The sequence below is a fragment of the Aplidium turbinatum genome, chromosome 5 (assembly GCF_918807975.1).
Source record: "Aplidium turbinatum chromosome 5, kaAplTurb1.1, whole genome shotgun sequence".
NCBI lineage: Eukaryota > Metazoa > Chordata > Ascidiacea > Aplousobranchia > Polyclinidae > Aplidium > Aplidium turbinatum.
This window is the reverse complement of record NC_137476.1, coordinates 25,320,983-25,343,292: the sequence shown is the minus strand read 5'-3', so window position 1 is coordinate 25,343,292 and position 22,310 is coordinate 25,320,983. Positions and strand designations below refer to the sequence as shown.

General features: G+C 36.0%; 3 protein-coding genes across 3 annotated transcripts in view; all 3 read right to left on the bottom strand.

Moving 5' to 3' along the window:
* LOC145771063 (uncharacterized) overlaps nt 1-22,310 on the bottom strand; it is a 208,969-nt gene that overhangs the window by 81,500 nt on the left and 105,159 nt on the right. The window lies entirely within an intron of this gene.
* Nucleotides 3,041-10,246, bottom strand: LOC145769958 (lactadherin-like). The gene is made up of 3 exons (XM_082581521.1): nt 10,149-10,246; nt 4,853-5,019; nt 3,041-3,290 (listed from the first exon to the last, which is right to left on the bottom strand). Exons 1-3 carry the CDS (start codon nt 10,243-10,245, stop codon nt 3,144-3,146), a joined length of 411 nt encoding a protein of 136 aa, XP_082437647.1. The 5' UTR covers nt 10,246; the 3' UTR covers nt 3,041-3,143.
* On the bottom strand, nt 11,421-13,846 carry LOC145771064 (E-selectin-like). The gene is made up of 5 exons (XM_082582808.1): nt 13,628-13,846; nt 13,234-13,278; nt 12,587-12,781; nt 12,252-12,446; nt 11,421-11,428 (listed from the first exon to the last, which is right to left on the bottom strand). Exons 1-5 carry the CDS (start codon nt 13,812-13,814, stop codon nt 11,421-11,423), a joined length of 630 nt encoding a protein of 209 aa, XP_082438934.1. The 5' UTR covers nt 13,815-13,846.

Here is a 22,310-nt window from a genome sequence, read left to right as displayed (position 1 = left end):
CGCTTACAATTAGTCAAAAGAAGAAAATTGAAGTATTTCGGACACACAATAAGGAAAAACTCGTTACAAAGATCATTAATAGAAGGAAAGATGAACGGTAAAAGAAACAAAGGCAGACTAAGAATGATTTGGACATCGAACATCACTAAATAGACAAAATTAACTTATGAAAGTGCAGTACAAACAGCTCATGGTCGAGAACAATGACGCGTTGTATCCAACCCTCAATACGAGGACGGAACGTAATGATGATGATGAAGTAAAACCAAGAAAGAAGTTTCAACGTCGAAATCAAATAAAGTGATTTAAAATTTCAAATAAAAAAAATGCCTTCAACTTCTCCACACATAAAGGGAAAAATGTGACATTTGATTGACTGAATATTTATCCTCCGACTGGGAAAGCTTCTTGCAGAGCTTAATCCTGGCAGTTTCGCATAAATGTAGAGGCTTTGAATCACTGACGCAGGCCCGGTCACTGACATTGGCAGAGTAAAGTTTTAAATTGTTGAAGCGTTGTTGCCGAGAATGATTCCATCCATTAGATTCCGCTGAATGGAAAGCATTCCTTAACGTGCGTTGCTCAAGCGCACACCCCGAAGATGCGAGATTCGAAGTCACGCACTAACCAACTGAGCTATCGGGGCTATAATTCACACAATCATTCGACGTGAACTTCTAATTCTAACAAAATGCATTGACATTTTTGTCACTTCCACAACCCCAAGAATATTGTTATTATACCATTTCTTAAGCTCAATCAATTTGTACGGAAACGAAGCAAGGCGTTTAAAACATTTTCGTTTCGAACAGTCTAAGTAGCGATGAGGATAAACAAATGTTTGCCTTTGTTAAGTATAGAGCTAAAGTTTGTATAGAACTAAAACCATCGACAGTGCTACTGTATTTCGGATTAACTGTTGATTTTGATTTTTATGTTTGATTTAGGTCGCAATGTATCACGTTAATAGCTAGTTTGACTTTTATTGGAGTATTTATGATAGCTTATTCTAATTTGGCAAAGTAGTTTAATTCCTCAAGATTGAGAGCCCTGCTGTTTTTAAGATCTCTAAGAAGCTGATATCCGAAGAATAACTCTTAAACTCTGCGTAACAATCGATTGCAGCTGGTCTTTGCAGGATATGACATACAATACTTTGCATGTGGGCGCCATCTTGAGTATTCTTTGTTTCTTCTTTTGTCTCTGTCAGGTTGCTTGCACAACGTTTAGAGCAGGGCTTCCCAAACTTTTTTGCTCGCGACCCTTTTAATTTCCTAAAATTTTCCGCGACCCTGCACGGTTAAAATGATAAACAGTGCAAAATATAGCCTAGCCTACATTTGTGATATTGATGGAAAGGTTTAATGGAATCAAAACTTAAAACAAGCTAACGGTACTCAAAGACTGTTACCGTACTTTACAGTTGACACGTCGCCTACTGGAAGCAAAACAGAGAACCAAACGTATTTATTCAGATGGATGTGAATGTGATGGATGCGACCACTCTCTGCTACTGAGCAAGTCCTGGTCAATGTTAGTTAATGTTGGTTTCAAGGAGGTTTGAAAATTGCTTAGTTTTGATGGTGTCTGTTCATCAACGTTGACTGGCACAAATTGTCGTCGTAGGCTCCTGCTCGTGTTCGCGCATTGGTTTTATTTTCCAGTCGTAAGCTATGTGGCTTTGGAGGCCTAGTCTACAGTGGAAAAGACGTGGGCAAAAATTACATTGTATGGAGAATTGGAAACGTGGTTGTATTAGCTTTTTTCTAATGTTTGATTTTTTCTAAAACTTTTGTACCGTATCCTGTTTTTTTTTCGAAAAACCTTGTGCCTTCCCTCGTTCTCTTCCTCCAGATTGACCTATCACTGGCAAGTTGTTCCCACGATTCTAGATCAATGTTTGCTTGGTTGAAGCCTGAAGGGTACCTTAACAGTTAAAGTTTGACTAATCTTTGTAACTGCGTCGTTGGTGAAACGATCCTCTGAACGAGTGCCCGCCAGCATTTGCCTCAGTTTCCTCTGTTGAAAATTTTCAAGACAAATACGTCAAAACAAAAGACAGGAATTTAAGCCTACTGCTAAATCAGGCAATGGCAGATATTCCGCTTTAACGTTAAGCCAAAAAGTGTAAAGGTGTTTTGCACAAAATTTATAAATTTCCACAAAGTTTAAATTTCAACTCAGAAGATAGATCAGTAGCCTAAATTCTTTCTGAGACAAGTGCTCGCTAGGCTAGCTACTTTGTTTTTGTTTTGCAAATAGGTTTTGGATTCAATATAATTTGGTATTGTGCAATTCTGGAAGAAAACTGTTTCAACAGATTTGACAAACGTTTAACCAAAGGCTTAATAACGATTGATTTTACATCATTGTTAACCAAAATTTTTTCAGTAAGTGAGAACATTTCAAATGAATCATTTTCAACTTTTTGTTTCCATACGTTTAATGTGTTGATGAACGCTTCAATTTTAGATTTCTAAGTAAAAACATAAATGTTTTTTCTATGGAGGGACATACGTTCGTTCAGTTTTTTAAGCAAATCTGATAAATAGCATTTCAAGAACCAGATGTCACTGTGAAAACGGTGGGCAAAGTCTGCAATTTTTTTTTTTCGTTAGAAAAATCACGACTTCAATTTTCAACACTAATATAATCTTTTTGCTTCAACTTTTAAAAGCCATCTTACTTTGCATTGCAATAAAAGGGTTTTAAATTTCGATTCCGTCTTACCACATTAATTTACGAAAATATGCGTACTGAATTTTCGACTCTCAATACAGTTAATAATTTGCACAAAAGTGTTAATATTCAGTACTTTGAGTAAAATTGGTACACTCTCTGCGACCCCTGCAGTTCGTTACGCGACCCATTGCGGGGTCGCGACCTCCAGTTTGGGAAGCCTGGTTAGAGAATTAGGCCTACTGCTCATTTGTGTAGCCTACTTATCAGTTCTATTTTAAACGGAACCACTTTGTACAACAAACAAATCTTTTGCATCATTTATTCAGAATTCATTTTTATGTTTACACATAGACTTCATTGACATGACAAATAACTATACACATAACTGTCTCTTTGCAATTTTACAATCAGATAACAGATGTACCATCCAACATCTGCTACATCCAGCAGCATAAATTGCTTTAGCACAGCAGATACTCCATGCTTAAGTTGGGGCCACGGTGATAAGAACCAACAACGAGGCGAAAGTATCTTCCGGTCACAGGAGCAGGAAACCGATTTGTCACGTGAGTAGTTCCAGAGGCAACTGCTAGATTTGCTGCAAAAGTCTTGAAAAACAAAGTTTAGTGCAAATGGAAAGTTTCAATGTAAAAACGCAGTTCATAAATTCATCACAAAATCCAAGTAAACACTCGCTACAGATTTATTTTTGTGATGGTGTTAAAATCAGAAGATGAAAGGATGTGGTGGCAAACATCCTAACATGATAATTAACGAATTTTAAATTCGTTACGAAATTTTGCACATAATATTATATAAGAAGTAAAGATATTTCAAATAGGTTCAACCAATGATATATCGAGAATAGTTATCATTTTGCATTAACATTGCAAGGTAAGTTTTTGATATTGCAAAATTATTGCGTCACCTTTTAGTTTAGTATTTTCTTACTTTGTTTTTGTTAAAGTTACTACGATCCTTCAAAAGTGGCATTCATCTTTTAAGAATTGCATTCATGTTTCTGTATTAATTGTGCTAACCCTGGGCATGCGCGAACTAACAGTACAGCCTACACTTCAAACAGTTTCCAAAATTTACCGTTAGAACATGGGAAGCTATTTTAATTGATAAACAAATTTGTAATGGTAGAGGTGCATGTACTGTTGTCTGGAATTTCAATCCTTCTCGTTGATAGTTTCAAGTATTTCTTTATGATACAAAACACAACGCTTTAGTCAAAATTCAAAATTAAGGATTTCCACCCTTTAACTGCCAATGTTTTCGATGTTTTCTTTTAATTGATTGATTGATTTTGAGCTGCTGTATATTGAGAACGATAACTGAAAGAAAAAAAAGAAAAACATGAAAGTTTTTTGCATTTTTAACAGCCTTTTGAAATGTTTTTACAAATTTCGTCTATTTTTTCTTGAAAATGCCTTAAAAACGCTTAAAATTTCTAACAAACTACAAAAATTTGCGTTTTTTCTATTTCTTTTCGTTTCGGTCAGTCGTCAGTTTCCGTCAGTTTTTCGTTTCTTTTCGTTTCCGTCAGTCGGTCGGTGATCGCAGTGTAGCCTACTGTATGTTGGTTCGTCACCGTTCCAGAGCACGCGGCTGTGTCTTGGCAAAGACACTTAATGGCAAAGCCAAGATAAGGGGAGCAGCTGACTCGAAGACTGTATGTCGCTTCGCTACTTCCTGTCGTCTGTTGTATCGCATCTGTGATCGCAGTGTACTGTTTGTTATCGCAATGGGCGCAAATAAAACACGATTATTATTATTCCGTTTGGACATCTGAAACGAAAACTTCAAACTGCGATAAATTTCACCGCTAGTTTTTGGGCAAGTGTCAGGCTTTCCACACAAACGTTGTGGCAGTGATGTTATTGCGTTATGAGAAAAAAGAACCGAATATACTTCACTCTTCAAAAAATACGAATTTCCTATAAATAATTAAAACTTGCAGAAAAAATTTAAATACAAACCTAGTAATTTTTTTCATTATTTAAAAAATACAAGTTCCACTTTCTAATAAAGCAGGTCTAAGACCCAAAACCCAGGCAGTTTGGTAAACACAGACCAGAGTTATGGTGATTGCAAACAGTATGTATTTTTTGGGGAGAGGCTTGAGCTCTTTAAAGAGCCAGTGGTAGTTAAAGGGTTAACTTACTTTATCGCCTCCTGTGGAAGCTTGAATCACTTGCATTTGATCTGTCGAATTTCCATACGACATTTTGAATCCAGTTACCCAGAAAGCTCCACGCGGGAATCCTTGAGTTATTACTCCAACTACTCTAGTCGGGATCAAAAAATCCACTTGCAACCATTGTCCAACATCTGCAAAACAAAACCTACCAATAGGTCATGGTTTAATCAGGCGGTGCTTGCAGATTAGTTTGCAATAATTTACCGCAGTTGTTTAGTTGCAGTATGACTGGCTTTCATTCTATTTAGATCTAATTATATCTGCCTATAGTTAAATTGTAGAACGTTGCTCATTGACTGTTTTACCGCTCTTCAAGATATTTGACATACCCCCGACAACAACTTTTTCTGGTCCAGGTGTGGACCAAATAAAGTAGTTTTTTGGTACAGTAGGCTACAATTACCATTAGGTTACATACATTACAATTACAGCAGTGTATCAATAACACTGATACAAATAACACCAATCTACGCATTTTAAACACGCTAATGATGCTTCTTGTAAAAGCATTTAATGTTAAGTAAAATTATATTAAATTGCATTTGCAAAGTATGCAAGTGCAACCGATGCTTTTCTTGCAAGTGCAACCAATCTTTTTCCAATGCAATACATCCTACCTCAGGGGTTCCCAACCTGTGGCGCAAGTACCACTAGTGGTACGCGAAGGTCTTTCAGGTGGTACTCCGGTAGCTTCCTTTTTTTTCACAAGTTTATATTTTGTTTATCTGGTTTTGTTTACAATAAAAAAATATCCGAAGCCTATTCTTATTGTTAGGCTACGTAACTATTCCTGTTGTTTCGTATCATTACGATTTTCAAAATATAGGTCATGTCAATTGTCAACAAGGAGCACAGTTGTTTTGAAAAGCCGTACAACGCTGTGGGACATTGGCCGTTAATTATGTCAAATGATTGCTCTTAATAGATATCATCTACTGTTTTATAGCTTAAGCTACAAATAGCGTTGAATAATGCTAGTTGTAAGCTAAAAATAGATCGGAATAAACAGTTGCAAGGAATGTTCTCCAATAAACTTCTGGCTCAGCACGACCTCTTTATATTCAACACTAGCTTTCCATGCTGTTCCACAGCTACTGATTTTCCCTTCCTCGTGGGAATGCGAGCAGGGATTTTCAGTCATGATGAATATCAAGTCAAAAAATCGAAACCGACTAGATGCGCCTTGAAATGACTTTCGATGCGCTGTTGGCAAATTTACACCGCGCATCGACCATTTGGTGGACAGTAAACAAAAATCTCATTAAATTTAGTTGTGGTGCTTTAGTGTTATTTTAATAGGAAAATATTATTCTTCTGAATAAATTCTGTTTCGATCAAATTAGTTGTTCTGCAAGAAGTGGTACGCTCGGCAGTACAAAGTGTCCATGTTGTACGAGATCGTAAAAAGGTTGGGAACCCCTGTGACCTACCTACATATGGAGTGCACACGTTGCACATTCCAGGCCAATTTTGACTGTGGTAAAACTAAAAACATTTAACTAAAAAAAAGAAATGTAGGTTCAACTTTTCCATTATCCGCTGGTTTTCAAACAACTAAATATTATTCATTGCGAGATGATAAATACATGTACGTTTCGATCTTTGCGTACACCATTAGCATGTTTCGGCCCACTTAGTTTAAACTTTTTCTTCTATACATCAAACAAGTTTGTTGCTTTTCAACCTACCTGGTTTCTCAAAACTTTTAACTATTTTATTTCATAGAATGCCATTCTATTATTCATGGAATTCATTTCATATTCACAATCTTATTCTATTCAATATTTCAATCAAGCCAATGCAATCAATTCACTCATTTAATCATTCACCATTTTATGAATTGCAACCTCTGCATTTGATCAGGTTACAGCTTCCGAATCCAATGAAAACAGCCATTCAACAAATAGGTGAGTAACTTAGTGACCTTCAAAATGGCTATGGTGACTAGTAGAGTTGTAAATGCAAAAAAAACGAACCGTTTTTTTTTAAAAAAAACGTGTTTTTTTTCAAAAAAAAATTGGGCCAAAAAACACACGCGTTTTTTGGTTTTTTTTGTTTTTTTTGTTTTTTTTCATATTTTTCTGGAAAATTTGCAATTTTTTTACAATTTGCAGGTTAGTTTCATTATAGTGCTCTTGAAAAACATTAAACTAGTAAAATTGCTTTTATTGGTGTGCTGAAATTCCTAAGTGTGTGTGCTGGGCAGCAGCATATGTTTTTGCATAGCCCTATAGCCTACGTTGTTTCACTTTCTTTTTCATTCTCAGGCATGTTTGTGGCAGTAGACCTGACAAACATTGAATTAATGCAATTTGATACATGACATAATGTAGATGAGTTAATTTCTTTTTCCTTTTATGGAAGTGCCCTTTATGGAAGGTAGCCTACGATGTTAGTATACCGGTAGGCCTACTGGTTATTCTTGTACACACTCAATGGGTTGACGAAATTTTGGCAAAATCAAGATGGCAGTATTCAGAACACACATTACCTTGTTTTTGGTAATTTACTAATGCAAGCTATTGCCAATAGTTTGTTTAAACATGTTTTTTAACTGATAGCTTAACAACGATGTAGCCTATATGCTTTATAAATGTTGAAACAGAAGTATTCTTTTCGTGTGTTGTAAAAGGTCTTAGACACTTTGTCATTGATGCTTCCTGCAGATCATTTGTGACATAATGCAAGAGATCTTATCACTGATATTTTTAGCTGTCAAAAGTAAGTGCATTTGTCAGAAAAGGTTTAGGTTAATGTTCCTTTCAAATGCCCACCACCCATGTTACCAATTGCTAATAACTACCAACCCTGAATGAAAAAAAATTCCCTTTAAAGTGGAGTTTTTCAGCACTGCTCAGTGTTCACATAGTGAATAAATGCTTCATAATACTTTTCCTGACAAGTATAAAGTTTTACCCATATTAGGCTACCGCAATGCAGGATAAAGATACAAAACAAACATCAAAGATGAAAACTTATTTTATTTGGGAACTACGCTGGAGTAAAAAGGAGTGAGAATTGACCTCTTGTCGTTACACACCAATAAAACCATGATGCGTAACTTTAATTTTTTTTTTTTTTATTGGGTAGAGGAAAGATTGATGAAAAGTTTGGCAAAAACAGAAAAGTGCTGAAGTCTCAAAGTCCTGAAAACTACAGTAGTTCAACTTGGATGGATAAGTGCAACCATACTTCTTTTAAAAATGTCTTCAGGGAAAATAAAAAACAACAAAATTTTTCCATCTTTCACTTCATTTAAATGTGATTTGGGCTAAAAGTTGGGGCTTTAGCACTACACTGCTTTTGTCAAACTTTTCATCAATCTTTCCTCTACCCGATTAAAAAAAAAATTTTTTAAAGTTGCGCATCATGGTTTTATTGGTGCGTAACGACAAGAGGTTAATTTCTTTTTATCTCAAAAAATAGTCGCCAAAACTTGTTTTAATGTTCATAAACAGATAGCCCACCCCAGAAAACATGGGGTAGAGCTAAAAATTATCCAAATATGTTGAGCGGTTCTTGAGATATTGCCATTTTCTATTGCTCCTTATCTATGAAGTCACCTAGTGGCTAAGATTACTTCACTTATAACTCGAGAACCGCTTGTGTGATTTTCATCAAGTTTGCACCAAATACACATCAACTGGAACAACCTCTTAACGTTGTACTGGAAAAGGTGTGGAGTGCTGCTCAAAAGTGCCTTTGTTAAGTAGAAAAACAGGACACTGACCAGTGACCACCTGGTCCTAACATGCCCATTAACCAAAATCCCAGGTGGCTTCGAAACTGTACACGAGTGTGGTACTGCATTTAACAACTGGCTCGACCAAAGTACAGACAATACTTGAGATGTGCCAACCATAGGACACTGTTACTACTATTTGAGACAGTGAGAAATCTTTATGGCTCGTGGGTTGAGACTTGGGACCTACAAAATTGCAATGAAAAAATAGGCCTATACCAGACATATAGTCTCATTTAAAGTAAGTTATACGAGTTATGAGACTGTTTCTTTGTTGAAAGAGACGCTATAGCAATGAGTTTACCCTAATTGCTGCATATTGTGACATTTAATGTCAAAATAGGTAAAAAAAACAAAAAAACAAAAAAAACGAATAAAAAACAAAAAAAACGATAAAAAACAAAAAAAACGAGCTCGTTTTTTTTAAAAACAAAAAAAAACGTTTTTTTACATCTCTAGTGACTAGTGAGTGCTATCGGGTATTTCAATCCCGTGTGCATTTGTGCAATGCGTTGATAACGAAAGAGCCAGAGTTTTCCATCAATACCGTATTGAACACAACATCTTAATCACATAAAAACGACAAATTTTTAACATCTTTTCAAACTTTTATTTGCAATAGATTAGATGCTTGAATTTGAATCTCAATATTTTACATGGTTTGATATCAGTAACGTCTTAACAATGTATCTGGTAGCACAGAGTTTAAAAAAATTTCTTCGGTATCGCTACTGATGGAAAGGCAGTTGAAAAACAACGATATTGTTTTCATCGTTTGAAACGTGGGCTTGTGATCTGGCAAGACAGTGTGCTCAAGATCTCCTGACTAAGACTATGCAGTATACAGGTACGGTTCGATCTTTGCGTACATCACTAACCTATTTTAGCCCTTAGTTTAGAGTTTCTCTTCTATACAAAATAAGTTTGTTGCTCCTCAAGATATCCGGTTTCCAAAAATTTTTAATTTTTTTACTTCTGTTCTATATTTACTGTTTTCTTATGCGTTGTGACAAGCATCACATATTTTGCATATGAAATAAGCAATTCCACTATCAGGCTGCAATGCAATTAAAATATAAAGCACAATTATTTAAATGTGACATGCGACAATTTATAAACTTGAAATCTAACATGACACAGAAATGCTTATTACGCCCACCCCTTGAGTAGGGATATTACTTTTCAGCAGAAATCTTATAGCAAATGTTTTTATGATGTCATAGAAACATTTGGAGTTTCCTGTGTTGACTAGATTACACCACTGTGCGGCGCTGTGAAGTCGTATTATGGAAAAAGTCTAAGCCGAGTGTGTTTGAACTGACTTGACTGCACATAGCCTGCGCTAAATCTGCAAACCCTGTCGTTTTGTAAACGGTTAAAAATCATTCCACCCTAAACTTTGAAAACATTTCCTCTGTAATGTCGGATCAAGATGGAATTTGATGTAAACGATTTCACGTCATATACAACTAACGCGACATCAAGAAACGGTTAACATGTTTCATCATACAAACTCACATGGAGGGCTTGGATGCCAAGTTCCCAATCCGCGGCTTTGATCTAATCGACCATATTGTGGTAGATACGAGTTGCCGATATGACTACTGGCTGACATTTGGTTGTCCTTGATTCTCCCATCTTTCAATCCAGCCTTGCATTCTATTACAATACGCTTGCTAAAAATGTTTAGTCTTACACCTTTTGTCTATGAAGTATGTAGAAATATTTTGAAACGTTATTTTCTTTGCATATTTAAATTATATCAAGCAGTTGCAATAAATTTAGTATGAAACTCTACGTAGTTATCTTGTTTAGTTTTTAGGTTATAACGAATTTACTAAACCAAATTTTAAGGGGGTGAAGAGGTGGTAGAGGGATCCGGTGACTCCATATTCTTTTTGGTTGTCCAACATTGGTCACTATTTCTCAATGGCACAAGTTGAATTTTTATAATGAAGGGGAATGATGCACCCTACGCGAGAGTCGAACCAGCGTCGCTTGATCGTGAAGTTTTGTTTATGAAATCAGGCATTTAACCAACTGAATTATCGGGACGGATAAAGAGATCAAGACAATGAGTGCATTAATTTATGTAAGTCAATGTAAATTTGCAAAAGTCACAGATTACGTCGTTGTTTTATTGAAGCTGGAAATTTCCTGAAAGTAAAGGTTTCAATTGAAGTTGGGTATATTACCTACCACGATGTCAACTTCAAGCTTTGCTTTGTTTATAGTAGGACTCTGAATAAACATGTGCTGGCATCTTGAGTTGGGTTGAAGAGTGTGGCCTCGGTAGTCAAAATAGACTATCTGTACTAACACACAGGCAGTCCCTAAATGGCTTAGCGCTAAATAATTATGGTTGTTACGGTAAGATATGCTTTTTTATTTGCGGTGCGCGTTCGCGGTCGAACTTGCATTGTGAGCATCGAAGTGAAATGATTGTGATCATCGGAGAGCATTTTTTGTCCGCGATTTTGAATCGGGACACTAATTTCTTTGAAATTTTTTTCCAAATCATTGTTTCATCAATTGACATCCCTGAAGACCAATGAAAATGTAAATAAAAATAAATTATCATAAACAAAGCGTGTTAACCGCCCTATGAGGTTCCACGACTGTTTAGATAGCCCACTCATTTTAGCTTGTTTTATCCTTTTTAGCGGTGTCTATCAACAACTAGCAAAATCTGAACTGTTTTTTTTCTTGGCGTCGATAGTAAAAATTTTAGCAGTGGCTAACTTATTTTTGTATTTTTCTAGCGAGCGCAGGGCAACAAAAAAGATTCCATTAGTCAACTGGAATGCAAACGAGTGGCAAGAGTTAGTAGATGTCAGCGATCTTGAAAGCCCAAACCCACCACTGACACAGGAAGTTTCAAATGAGAACCTTCAATCATTCGTTGACAACGATCGGAAACTGAACATTTCTGATGTACCTTCAGATTCGCAATATGTGGAGAGATGCGTAAAACTGGTTTCGGAAGCTTCGCAAGTTTCCTACGGTTTCGAAAATCGTCACAAAACAATTTTGCCAAAGCTCTCAGTAGAAATATGCGCCGGCCGTTTCCGTCTTAAGGTCATTATCGTCACTCTTACGACGAATTGCAGTCCGAGCTGTAGCTCCGCTAACCAACTTTCACTTACTGTAGTTCGCGTATACTGAATATTTGTTTCATTTTTATTAATTTTTTACTTCGAAGAGTACGCCTGAACATAAAAGTTTTGATTTTGATTTTCGAAGTTGGTTTTGCGCCATCTAGCGGTAATGCGATTATCTTTTAAAATCGAAAAAAATTCCAATCAATTTCTGCAAGCCGTTTCTCATCCGTTATGGCTGATACTTCACAGAAGTGAGTTTTTCAGCTAAATCTAACTACCGGTACATTATTCACTTCAATATTCCTAAAAATATATAAAATCGACCTGCCCTAGTGTCGAGCCAGGTTTCATTTCATTATTTGAAAGCCGCCATATTATCTACTGCGCCATCCCTCCGCTTTTTTCTAATAGCAAACTTCATCAACCGTTTTTACATCGACCTCAAGAAAGCTTCAATTCACAACAGCATTGTTTTGTTAAATAACATATGAAAAAAATGAAAAACACAAAGCTAACTTACGCTGACAAGTTGGTCGTTCTTGAGTCCATGTTAGATCTTCTTTGCAGGCAACAACCAGTTGGTTGTCCATATGCTCAATGCCCATACTGAACCCTTCATCGCATTTGTATGTGATTGTAGCTCCAACTGACACTTCAGCAATATTTGGAAACACCGAACCAAATTGAGGAGCGTCAGGTACGCGGCATCGTTTTTCTGTATATAACGTAATGAAAACTATCTAAACTGTTTTGCAATCGCATCCACAGCAGTGGTGTTCAAAAAGCTTAAATTTACAACAGCATTGTGTTGTTAAACAACATAAGAAAAAAATGAAAAACACAAAGCTAACTTACCCTGACAAGTTGGTCGTTCCTGGGTCCATGTCAGATCTTCTTTGCAGGCAACAACCAGTTGGTTGTCCATATGCTCAATGCCCATACTGAACCCTTCATCGCATTTGTATGTGATTGTAGCTCCAACTGATACTTCAGCAATATTTGGAAACACCGAACCAAATTGAGGAGCGTCAGGTACGTGGCATCGTATATCTGCACATGATGTACTGAAATCTATCTAAGCTGCTTTGTAATCGCATCCACAATGGACTGTTATGTGTTTCAGCTCAGCAGCAGAATGAAAATAATAAGTTTAAATGCAAAACAATTCGCTGCAGGATACTTTATCTGTTTTAACTATGATTTTTAATAAATTTTCTTTACTTTTTTAAGTGTTTGGAAAGATTTTTCTCCATTTTAATTTTTAGTTTCAGAAGTTGTCTTATCATTAAAAAAATCCTTCTGTTTTTGAAAACAAGTTAATCACTTTTTAGTTTATCAAACGTCTTACTTTCACGAAAGTTTTATTATTGAAGAAAATTGAAGATAGCACAGTAGTTCTATTTTATAAATATATGCACAGCACAGTATATCTTCCCAGACAAAGTAATGTAAAACTACAATAGCTTTCAATAAAAACAACACAATTATTCATGGTGACATACCATTTGGAGAACTTTGGGTGACGATGGCAAGCTGTTGGACAGTGTCTGGAAAACAAGTTTCATAATGATCACATTGCATAATATGAATAGTAAACAGTGATAACTAAAAATTCAATTTTAACCTTTTTAGTCTAAATTTTATAAAATTTCAAAGTTTTAAAAATTTTACAAACACGAAAATCGTGTTCAATATTTATCGTTTGTGTTTATCACGAATCCCAATCACAATCAAATACCGAAGTTAAACAGTTTTTTAACAATACAATACTAAAAGTTTTGTATTTAATTTTTTTTTTCATACATTTTTATTTGCTTGTGCTGTCAAAACAAATATTCGAATGTTGGCCGAAGATGATCTACCACAATTTTGTTATATGTGACGTCAGCAACTTACCATTGAGGATTCTTAACTGCTCGACTAGAGCTTGAATTCTTGGGCTGTCGTCACAATTGCACTGTCCGTGTGGTCCAATGTCCCCCTTGTCACCTTTTGGCCCAGGTTGGCCTGCAGGCCCCATTTTACCCGCACGTCCCTGGACAACTTCAGATGGTGATTGTACCTGCTGTTGTTGATCGACCATTTGACTAAGAGGTAGACACAAGTTTGAAAGGTTTATTCCACAAACAAGATGAACAAACATCAACATTACGATGACTTTAGTCAACATTTTGAAGAATTGTTACTCTGCAACCTTATAAATTGTGCTGTCAACGTGTCACGACTAGAGATGTAAATGCAAAAAAACGAACCGTTTTGTTTGTTTTTTTAAATTGGGCCAAAAAAACACGCGTTTTTTTGTTTTTATTGTTCTTTTTTCATGTTTTTCTGGAAAAGTTGCATTTTTTTTACAATTTGCAGCTTAGTTTTATTATAGTGCTCTTGACAAACATTAAACTAGTAAAAATATTTTTATTGGTTTGCTGAAATTTATGGGGCGCCGTTTGGAAAAACACAATTTAGCAATTTTGCAACACCAATTTAGCAATTTTGCAACACATTTAGCTATATTGCAACAATTTAACTAAATTGCAAAAATACGATTTAGTTATATTGCAGCAATTTAGCTAAATTGCAAAATACGATTTAGCTAAATTGCAACAATTTAGCTAAATTGCAAAATACGATTTAGCTAAATTGCAACAATTTAGCTAAATTGCAAAATACGATTTAGCTAAATTGCAACAATTTAGATAAATTGCAAAATACGATTTAGCTAATTGCAACAATTTAGCTAAATTGCAAAATACGATTTAGCTAAATTGCAACAATTTAGCTAAATTGCAAAATACGATTTTGCTATATTGCAACAATTTAGCTAAATTGCAAAATACGATTTAGCTAAATTGCAACAATTTAGCTAAATTGCAAAATACGATTTAGCTAAATTGCAACAATTTAGCTAAATTGCAAAATACGATTTAGCTATATTGCAACAATTTAGCTATATTGCAGCAATTTAGCTAAATCGTATTTTTGCAATTTAGGGTGCAAGTATAGAATCCGACACCCTGGTCAACATGACGTCACAAAACGGACGCAACTACTACATAGGGGGTTAAAAAAAGGATCCTGAAAAGCGGCGGAATGAAGGTGATAAAGCGGAATGGACATGGATTTTTTGACAACTTTACTGTGTTTTTACAATAAAAACTTTAAACCAACGTCGAGTGTTGAATATAACTACCTAGAATGACATAAAATTTACCACATAGCATAAATTCAACTAAAAATTTACCCAATTAAACTTTAAAAATAAAAATATGAAACGTTTGCAACTAAATGTGTTGTAGCTATCTAATTTCTGCTCGCATTTTAATTTTTACAATAAAAGTACCAATCTAACGCAACTGCAAAGAGTATGTCTTGCTTCAATTAAACAGTAGCACAAAATAAGTACCATCTTTTTCTTGTGATAACTTAAACTTCACCAATTTGCATCGACTCTCAGCAATTCAATTTTTACAAGAAAATCATTAATCCTTTACAAATTGAAAGAGTATGTCTTGCTTTATTCACCTGAAAAGTTTCAGGTTTATATCTCATCTACCAAACGAGCAATCGTCGTTCAAACGTAACCGACCAGCGAAGCTTTTTTTCAATGCATTGTAAAGGCGAATCGATCCTTATTCAGTAGGCTATACGCCACCCCCTGTTTGCTGTGATTGGTAAATAGTGCTTCAACTAAACTTGCTGTATTTTTGGCTGTCTTCCCTCGCCAATTTTTGTAGGCTATCCTGCATTGAATTCGTGTGTCAGTTGTTGATGGTGCTATTGAGAGGTGTCGCTTGTGGGCTACACCGCTACAGCTTTAATGTAAAATTTCCAAATTCATTTAGCCTATTTATTTCTTTTAAATGTAGCCTATGATTATTCCTAACGAGGACACTATGTTGTGTCGAAAACGTTGGATTTAGTAGTTTTTTCTTGTTTTTTTTGTGTGTGTTTAATCGAAAATATTAAATCCGATAACGTTACTGGTATAGCCTATGTATCTGGTACAACAAGTCAAGCTCTCTATACCAAGGCTCAAACATAACATCTTGTTAAAACATAATCAAATTAATCATCTGACCAAGAACTTTTTATTATTAACGTTTGCATTCACCACATGCCTAGCAGAGGAGAACGAAGTCACTTTTTTTTACTCCGGCTCCGCTCCTGCTCCGAAAGGATTTACTCCAGCTCCAACTCCGAAATTCATTTTGAAGTGAAATAAGCGTGAAGCTACTTTTTTCAAGCAATTTTTAAAAGACACAAAAAGCCCAAACACACCTGGGCTTTTTTAAAAAAGCCCGGGTTTTTCTGAACCTGGCTTTTACTACCCTATGCCCCACCCCCCCACCTGAACAGGAGAATAATCAACTTTTAGGCTTTTATTCAATTTAGGGTGCTAGCAACAGAACATTTTTGCATGTAAAGCGTTGGACTGTTTCGGTACCCCTAATAAGGACTTTTTTGTAGCCCTAAAAAGAGCCCTTCTCCGTTACAATGCATTGAAAAAAAGCTTCGCTGGGCGGTTAAGTTTGAACGACGATTGCTCGTTTGGTAGATGAGATATAAACCTGAAACTTTTCAGGTGAATAAAGCAAGACATACTCTTTCAATTTGTAAAAGATTAATGATTTTCTTGTAAAAATTGAATTGCTGAGAATCGATGCAAATTGGTGAAGTTTAAGTTATCACAAGATAAAGATGGTACTTATTTTGTGCTACTGTTTAATTGAAGCAAGACATACTCTTTGCAGTTGCGTTAGATTGGTACTTTTATTGTAAAAATTAAAATGCGAGCAGAAATTAGATAGCTCCAACACATTTAGTTGCAAACGTTTCATATTTTTATTTTTAAAGTTTAATTGGGTAAATTTTTAGTTTAATTTATGCTATGTGGTAAATTTTATGTCATTCTAGGTAGTTATATTCAACACTCGACGTTGGTTTAAAGTTTTTATTGTAAAAACACAGTAAAATTGTCAAAAAATCCATGTCCATTCCGCTTTAACACCTTCATTTTGTGACGTCATGTTGACCAGGGTGTCGGATTCTATACTTGCACCCTAAATTGCAAAAATACGATTTAGCTAAATTGCTGCAATATAGCTAAATTGTTGCAATATAGCTAAATCGTATTTTGCAATTTAGCTAAATTGTTGCAATTTAGCTAAATCGTATTTTGCAATTTAGCTAAATTGTTGCAATTTAGCTAAATCGTATTTTGCAATTTAGCTAAATTGTTGCAATATAGTTAAATCGTATTTTGCAATTTAGCTAAATTGTTGCAATTTAGCTAAATCGTATTTTGCAATTTAGCTAAATTGTTGCAATTTAGCTAAATCGTATTTTGCAATTTATCTAAATTGTTGCAATTTAGCTAAATCGTATTTTGCAATTTAGCTAAATTGTTGCAATTTAGCTAAATCGTATTTTGCAATTTAGCTAAATTGTTGCAATTTAGCTAAATCGTATTTTGCAATTTAGCTAAATTGCTGCAATATAACTAAATCGTATTTTTGCAATATAGTTTAATTGTTGCAATATAGCTAAATGTGTTGCAAAATTGCTAAATTGGTGTTGCAAAATTGCTAAATTGTGTTTTTCCAAACGGCGCCCCATAGAAATTTCTAAGTGTTTGTGCTTGGCAGCATATGTTTTTTGCATAGTCCTACGTTGTTTCACTTTTTTCTTCATTCTCAGGCATGTTAAGCAGTTGACCTGACAAACATTGAATTAATGCGATTTGATACATGACATAATGTAGATGAGCTAATTTCATTTTCCTTTTATGGAAGCGCCTTTTATGGAAGTAAGCCTACGATGTTAGAATAGGCCTACCAGTAGACCTACTGGTAATTCTTGTACACACTCAATGGGTTGACGAAATTTTGGCAAAAACAAGATGGCTATGCAGTGATGTAGCCAGGAGTTTTAACCCATTTACGGCCGGTGTCCTTTTAAAAGGACATCGTTTTGGATACATCAGTATTGCATCATCTTATTTTGATTGAATCATTTTGGACTTGCTAGTAGTTGTTTAGGGTCTGTTTTGGAAGGTGTTGATAAATATTTGCGAACAACGTACTTTTTCTGAATTTTGTAAAAGTTTGAAAATTGTTGAAAAATGAGAAGAGCCGGATGAAGTGAAGTGATGAGGTACATGCATGTTTTATTGCCTATTAGTAATAGATATGAATTATGTCTCTTCATAGTTTGACACTCTATAGTATTGTGCTTCCTACTAAACTCTAATTTGTGTAAGGTTTTGCTTCTTTTATTTGTTTATTTTGCTTTATGTTTATTGTTGCCTTTTAAAAGGACACCGGCCACATGGCAGCATTTCTTTGGCTGTTTGTAACACTGTCAAAGAATATTCAACATCGTGTAAAAGCAGCACATTGTGCCTATGGGAGACTTAACCATCGTGTTTTCAACAACCATGCTATATCTATCCTCACAAAAATTATGGTCATCCGGGCAGTCGTTCTATCCACCCTTCTCTATGCTTGTGAAACCTGGACATTATACCGCCGTGACATCAAAAGTCTTGAAAATTTTCAGCAGAGGAAACTGGATCAAATGCTAGGCACTCGTTGGGAAAATTGTCTCACCAAAGATGCAATCCTTGATCGCGCTAGATTGCCCAGTTCAGAAGCCAGTAGCCACCATATTGCAACACTGCCTTCGCTGGACAGGACATGTCATGAGAAGGGACAACGAGGAGGGACAACTAGAGACAAGTAAAAGCCCCCCCAGAAGACCAAAAATGAGATACAAAGATCAGCTGAAAGTCTCTCTCAACCATGCAAACATTGATCTGGATTCATGGAAAAACCTTGCTAGTGACAGATTACTCTGGAGAAAAAGATCTAAGGAAGGCACGGAAATTTTCGAAAAAAGGATACAAAAAGCCCAAGAAAAACGAACACTAGATCTAGAAAAGCTAAAACTACCACGTCCCTACCTCCATACAATCCATACCCTCTATACAATGTGACTTTTGCCCACTTCTTTTCCATTATAGACTGGCCTCCAAAGCCATATATGACATCACCATCCAAAGCCAAATTCGATTTCATGACGAAACCAATGCTCGGTCACGAGCTGGAGCCGACGACTGTCACTGGCGTATAACTATGGTTTGTGCTGCCCGCAGCGGACCTTGATTTTGCACCCCTGAACGCGTGAAGTAGGAACCAGCAAAATAGAATTCGAGCCAAATCCGTTTCAAAAAAGATTTTTACTATGCTTTTTCGTTTACGTTTAAAAATATTCTGTTACCACAAGCTTCCGACGGGGGGGGGGAGACTGCCTACTGGGGGGGTCACCCTCCCACTAGCTACGCCAATGGTTACCGTGAATATAATATGTTCATACAATAACTTTGAAACGTCCTTCAAAAAAGATCTGACAAATTTCTACCGAAACAAACACCTTCTTATGTTAAGGTATCGCGAGATTTACATTTGACTATGTGGCCGGTGTCCTTTTAAAAGGCAAACAAAAAAATGCATTAAAAAAGCAAAAATCATCAAATTTTTTTTAACTAATTAAAAAGTTATGGCAATACAACTTTGTGGCTGAAATATTTCCTAAAAAGAGCAATGGGAACTTGTTGCGGCTTTTAATGGGTTAAAAGGGGGTTGTTTTGACGGCCGAAGTTCTGACGGGCGAAGCCCGTCGGCATTATCACCTAAGACGACACCAAGCGGTTGGGGGTCTGAGAGGCCTCCCCCAGAAAATTTTGAAAAATTACTTTGAATTTGGTGCATTCTGAGAGCATTTTCAACAAAAATGTGGGTATGAATGTTCCTGTAAAATAGTGCTGTCCGGTGCTATAGTAAAAGCATAAGATCATGTTTTCTTCGGCATTTTTCGGAAATAAAGCTAAGTTTCTATGTTTTCTTCTTGCTAATGTCTGGCTGAGATATTTGAATGTTTGGTATTAGAAAAACTCGCTCTTTTAATGCAGTTTCGTTTAAAATTAGGCAAACTTCGTTTTCGAGACATAAAGAGACTGAAAGCATCATTTTCAACATCGTGACGTCACACGCGTGCCAAAGGGGGGTTAACGATTGTCTACTCTACTTATGACTTAAATTTGGTACTACCCATTACCCGAAATCGATCACTAGATAGAGGCAATTATCGTAAAGTTTCTTGCCCAGAGAAACAACAGCAAGTGAGGGTGGCTGGAGTCGAACATGCAGACTCTCGACTGCGAGCCCAACGCGCTAACCACACGGTCACGGCTGCCAATGTTGAAGCAGAAGTATTCCTTTCACGTGTTGTAAGGTCTTAGAGACTTTGTCATTGGTGCTTCTGCAGATCATTTGTGACATAATGCAAGAGATCTTATCACTGATATTTTTAGCTGTCAGAAGCAAGTGCATTTGTTAGAAAAGGTTTACGTTAATGTTCCTTTCAAATGCCCACCATCCATGTTGACTATTGCTAGTAACTACAAACCCTGAATGAAGAAATTTTGCCTTTAAAGTGGAGTTTTTCAGCACTGCTCAGTGTTCACATAGTGAATAAATGCTTCATAATACTTTTCCTGACAAGTATAAAGTTTTACTCATATTCCCGCAATGCAGGAGAAAGATACAAAACAAACATCAAAGATGAAAACTTATTTTATTTCGGAACAAGAACAAATTCAATGAAACTAACAAAAATCTGATGTAGTAAGAGTCTATTTGTCTGCTACGAAGTAGTTATGCAAGATCAGAGTCCTCAAATGAATAATCTGTTGTGTTATTGCAATGAGTTTACCCTAATTGCTACATATTGTGACATTTAAAGTCAAACTAGATAAAAAAAAAAAAACGAATATAAAAATAAAACGATGAAAAACAAAAAAACGAGATCGTTTTTTTATTTAAAAGAAAAACAAAACGTTTTTTTGCATCTCTAGCCACGACAAAAGGAATCAATTTTTGTCTGTTTGATTGATTGACTGAATCTTTATCCTTGGGCTGAGAAAGCTTCTTTGAGAGCTTTAGCCTGGCAGTTTCGCAAACTTGTAGAGGCTTTGAATCACTGACGCAGGCCCGGTCACCGAGATTGACAGAGTGAAGTTTCCGATTGCTGAAGTCTTGTTTGCCGGGGAATTATTCCATCCATTAGATGCCGCTGAATGGAGAGCAGTCCTTAACGTGCGTTGCTCAAGCGCACACCCCAGGAGTCGAACTAGCGCCGCTTAATCTTGAAGCTTCTTCGTTCCAAAGTAACGCGCTAACCAACTGAGCTATTGGGGCGGACTGTTTGAAACTTACTGTAATTTTATGCCCTGTAACATGAAAACAGCCATGTTGGCTTTTTTCTGTAGTCTTCAACAAGCTATTTTGCTTTAGATTAAAAAAAATTGACGAATTTTTTTAAATTGAAATACAGTTGACGACGAGCACAAATTAATCTTTCAACAAAAGCTGATCGGAATACAGTTTGTGTAAATCAGATATAGCCTACTAGTCTAAGTTTATTTGATAATGATTTATAGTTTTTGTCTTCAGCGATCCTCAACCTTTTTTCTATCATTTTAAAATAAAAACAGTCTCGCAGACTGGCAATAGGAAAAACTAAGTTTGAAACCTACTTGTATATTAAGTCTAACTTTTATACCGGTTTCAACATACTTCAAGTTATCAATATCTTGATTTTTGAATGGCCCTGAATAATTTACCGCTTGGCTGTACTATTCCTTCAATCCATTGTTAAAACCATGCTTTCCCAATGCTACTAGTAAGTGAGGTAAATGTAGAGAATTTTTGTGTTTTTTAATTGTTTTTGGGGAGCACGTAACTAAGTGCCCACTCCCTGGATCCGCCACTACTTTCATTTTGCGTGACGCAAACCAGACATACATTGATATGTCAATCAGACATTCGTTGACGAGGGCCGGGAAGCACTTAAACCCAAACTTAACAACCAAAAGTGCAATTACAGAGCACATCGCCTCTTGTGAAACGTGCACTGACAATGTCTTGATCGACCAGTTTAAAAATCATCTCTCGAGGCAGATTTGAATTTCAGACTAAGATCACAGAAGCCTTAAGAATCAAACGTAATAACCCGTCTCTCAACCGGCAGTTATTGACCAGTGGCTCATCGTTCCTTTTGTGTGTATTCTAATTGTTTGTCAAATGCCTGTAGTTTACACATCATATGATCTGTTTCCCACCGAATAATTTATTCATAATCATTTCTGCATCACTTTTTCAGTTTGTGCTCTTCAGTCCAGAGTGTCAGTTACAGTTATAGTGGAAAGTCAAATTTACCTTACAATTTTCATTTTATGTATATTGCAGATTTATGTAATTCCTAATGAGGACACACGTACGTGTCGAAAACGTTTGAGTTTATTTTAATTGTGTTATATTTGTGTGTGTAATACATCACGTTAAACCCGCTAAAGTTACTCTGTTTTATTTCTCTATAGTTTAACAAAGCAAACTATCTACCTAAGCTTTCATAGGTATGCAGCAGGTCATAAGCAAGATTAATACGTATTAAGTGTATGATTGCAATTGAAGGGCCTACAGCAGTGGTTCCCAACGCATGGGTCGCGACCCAAAGTTGGGTC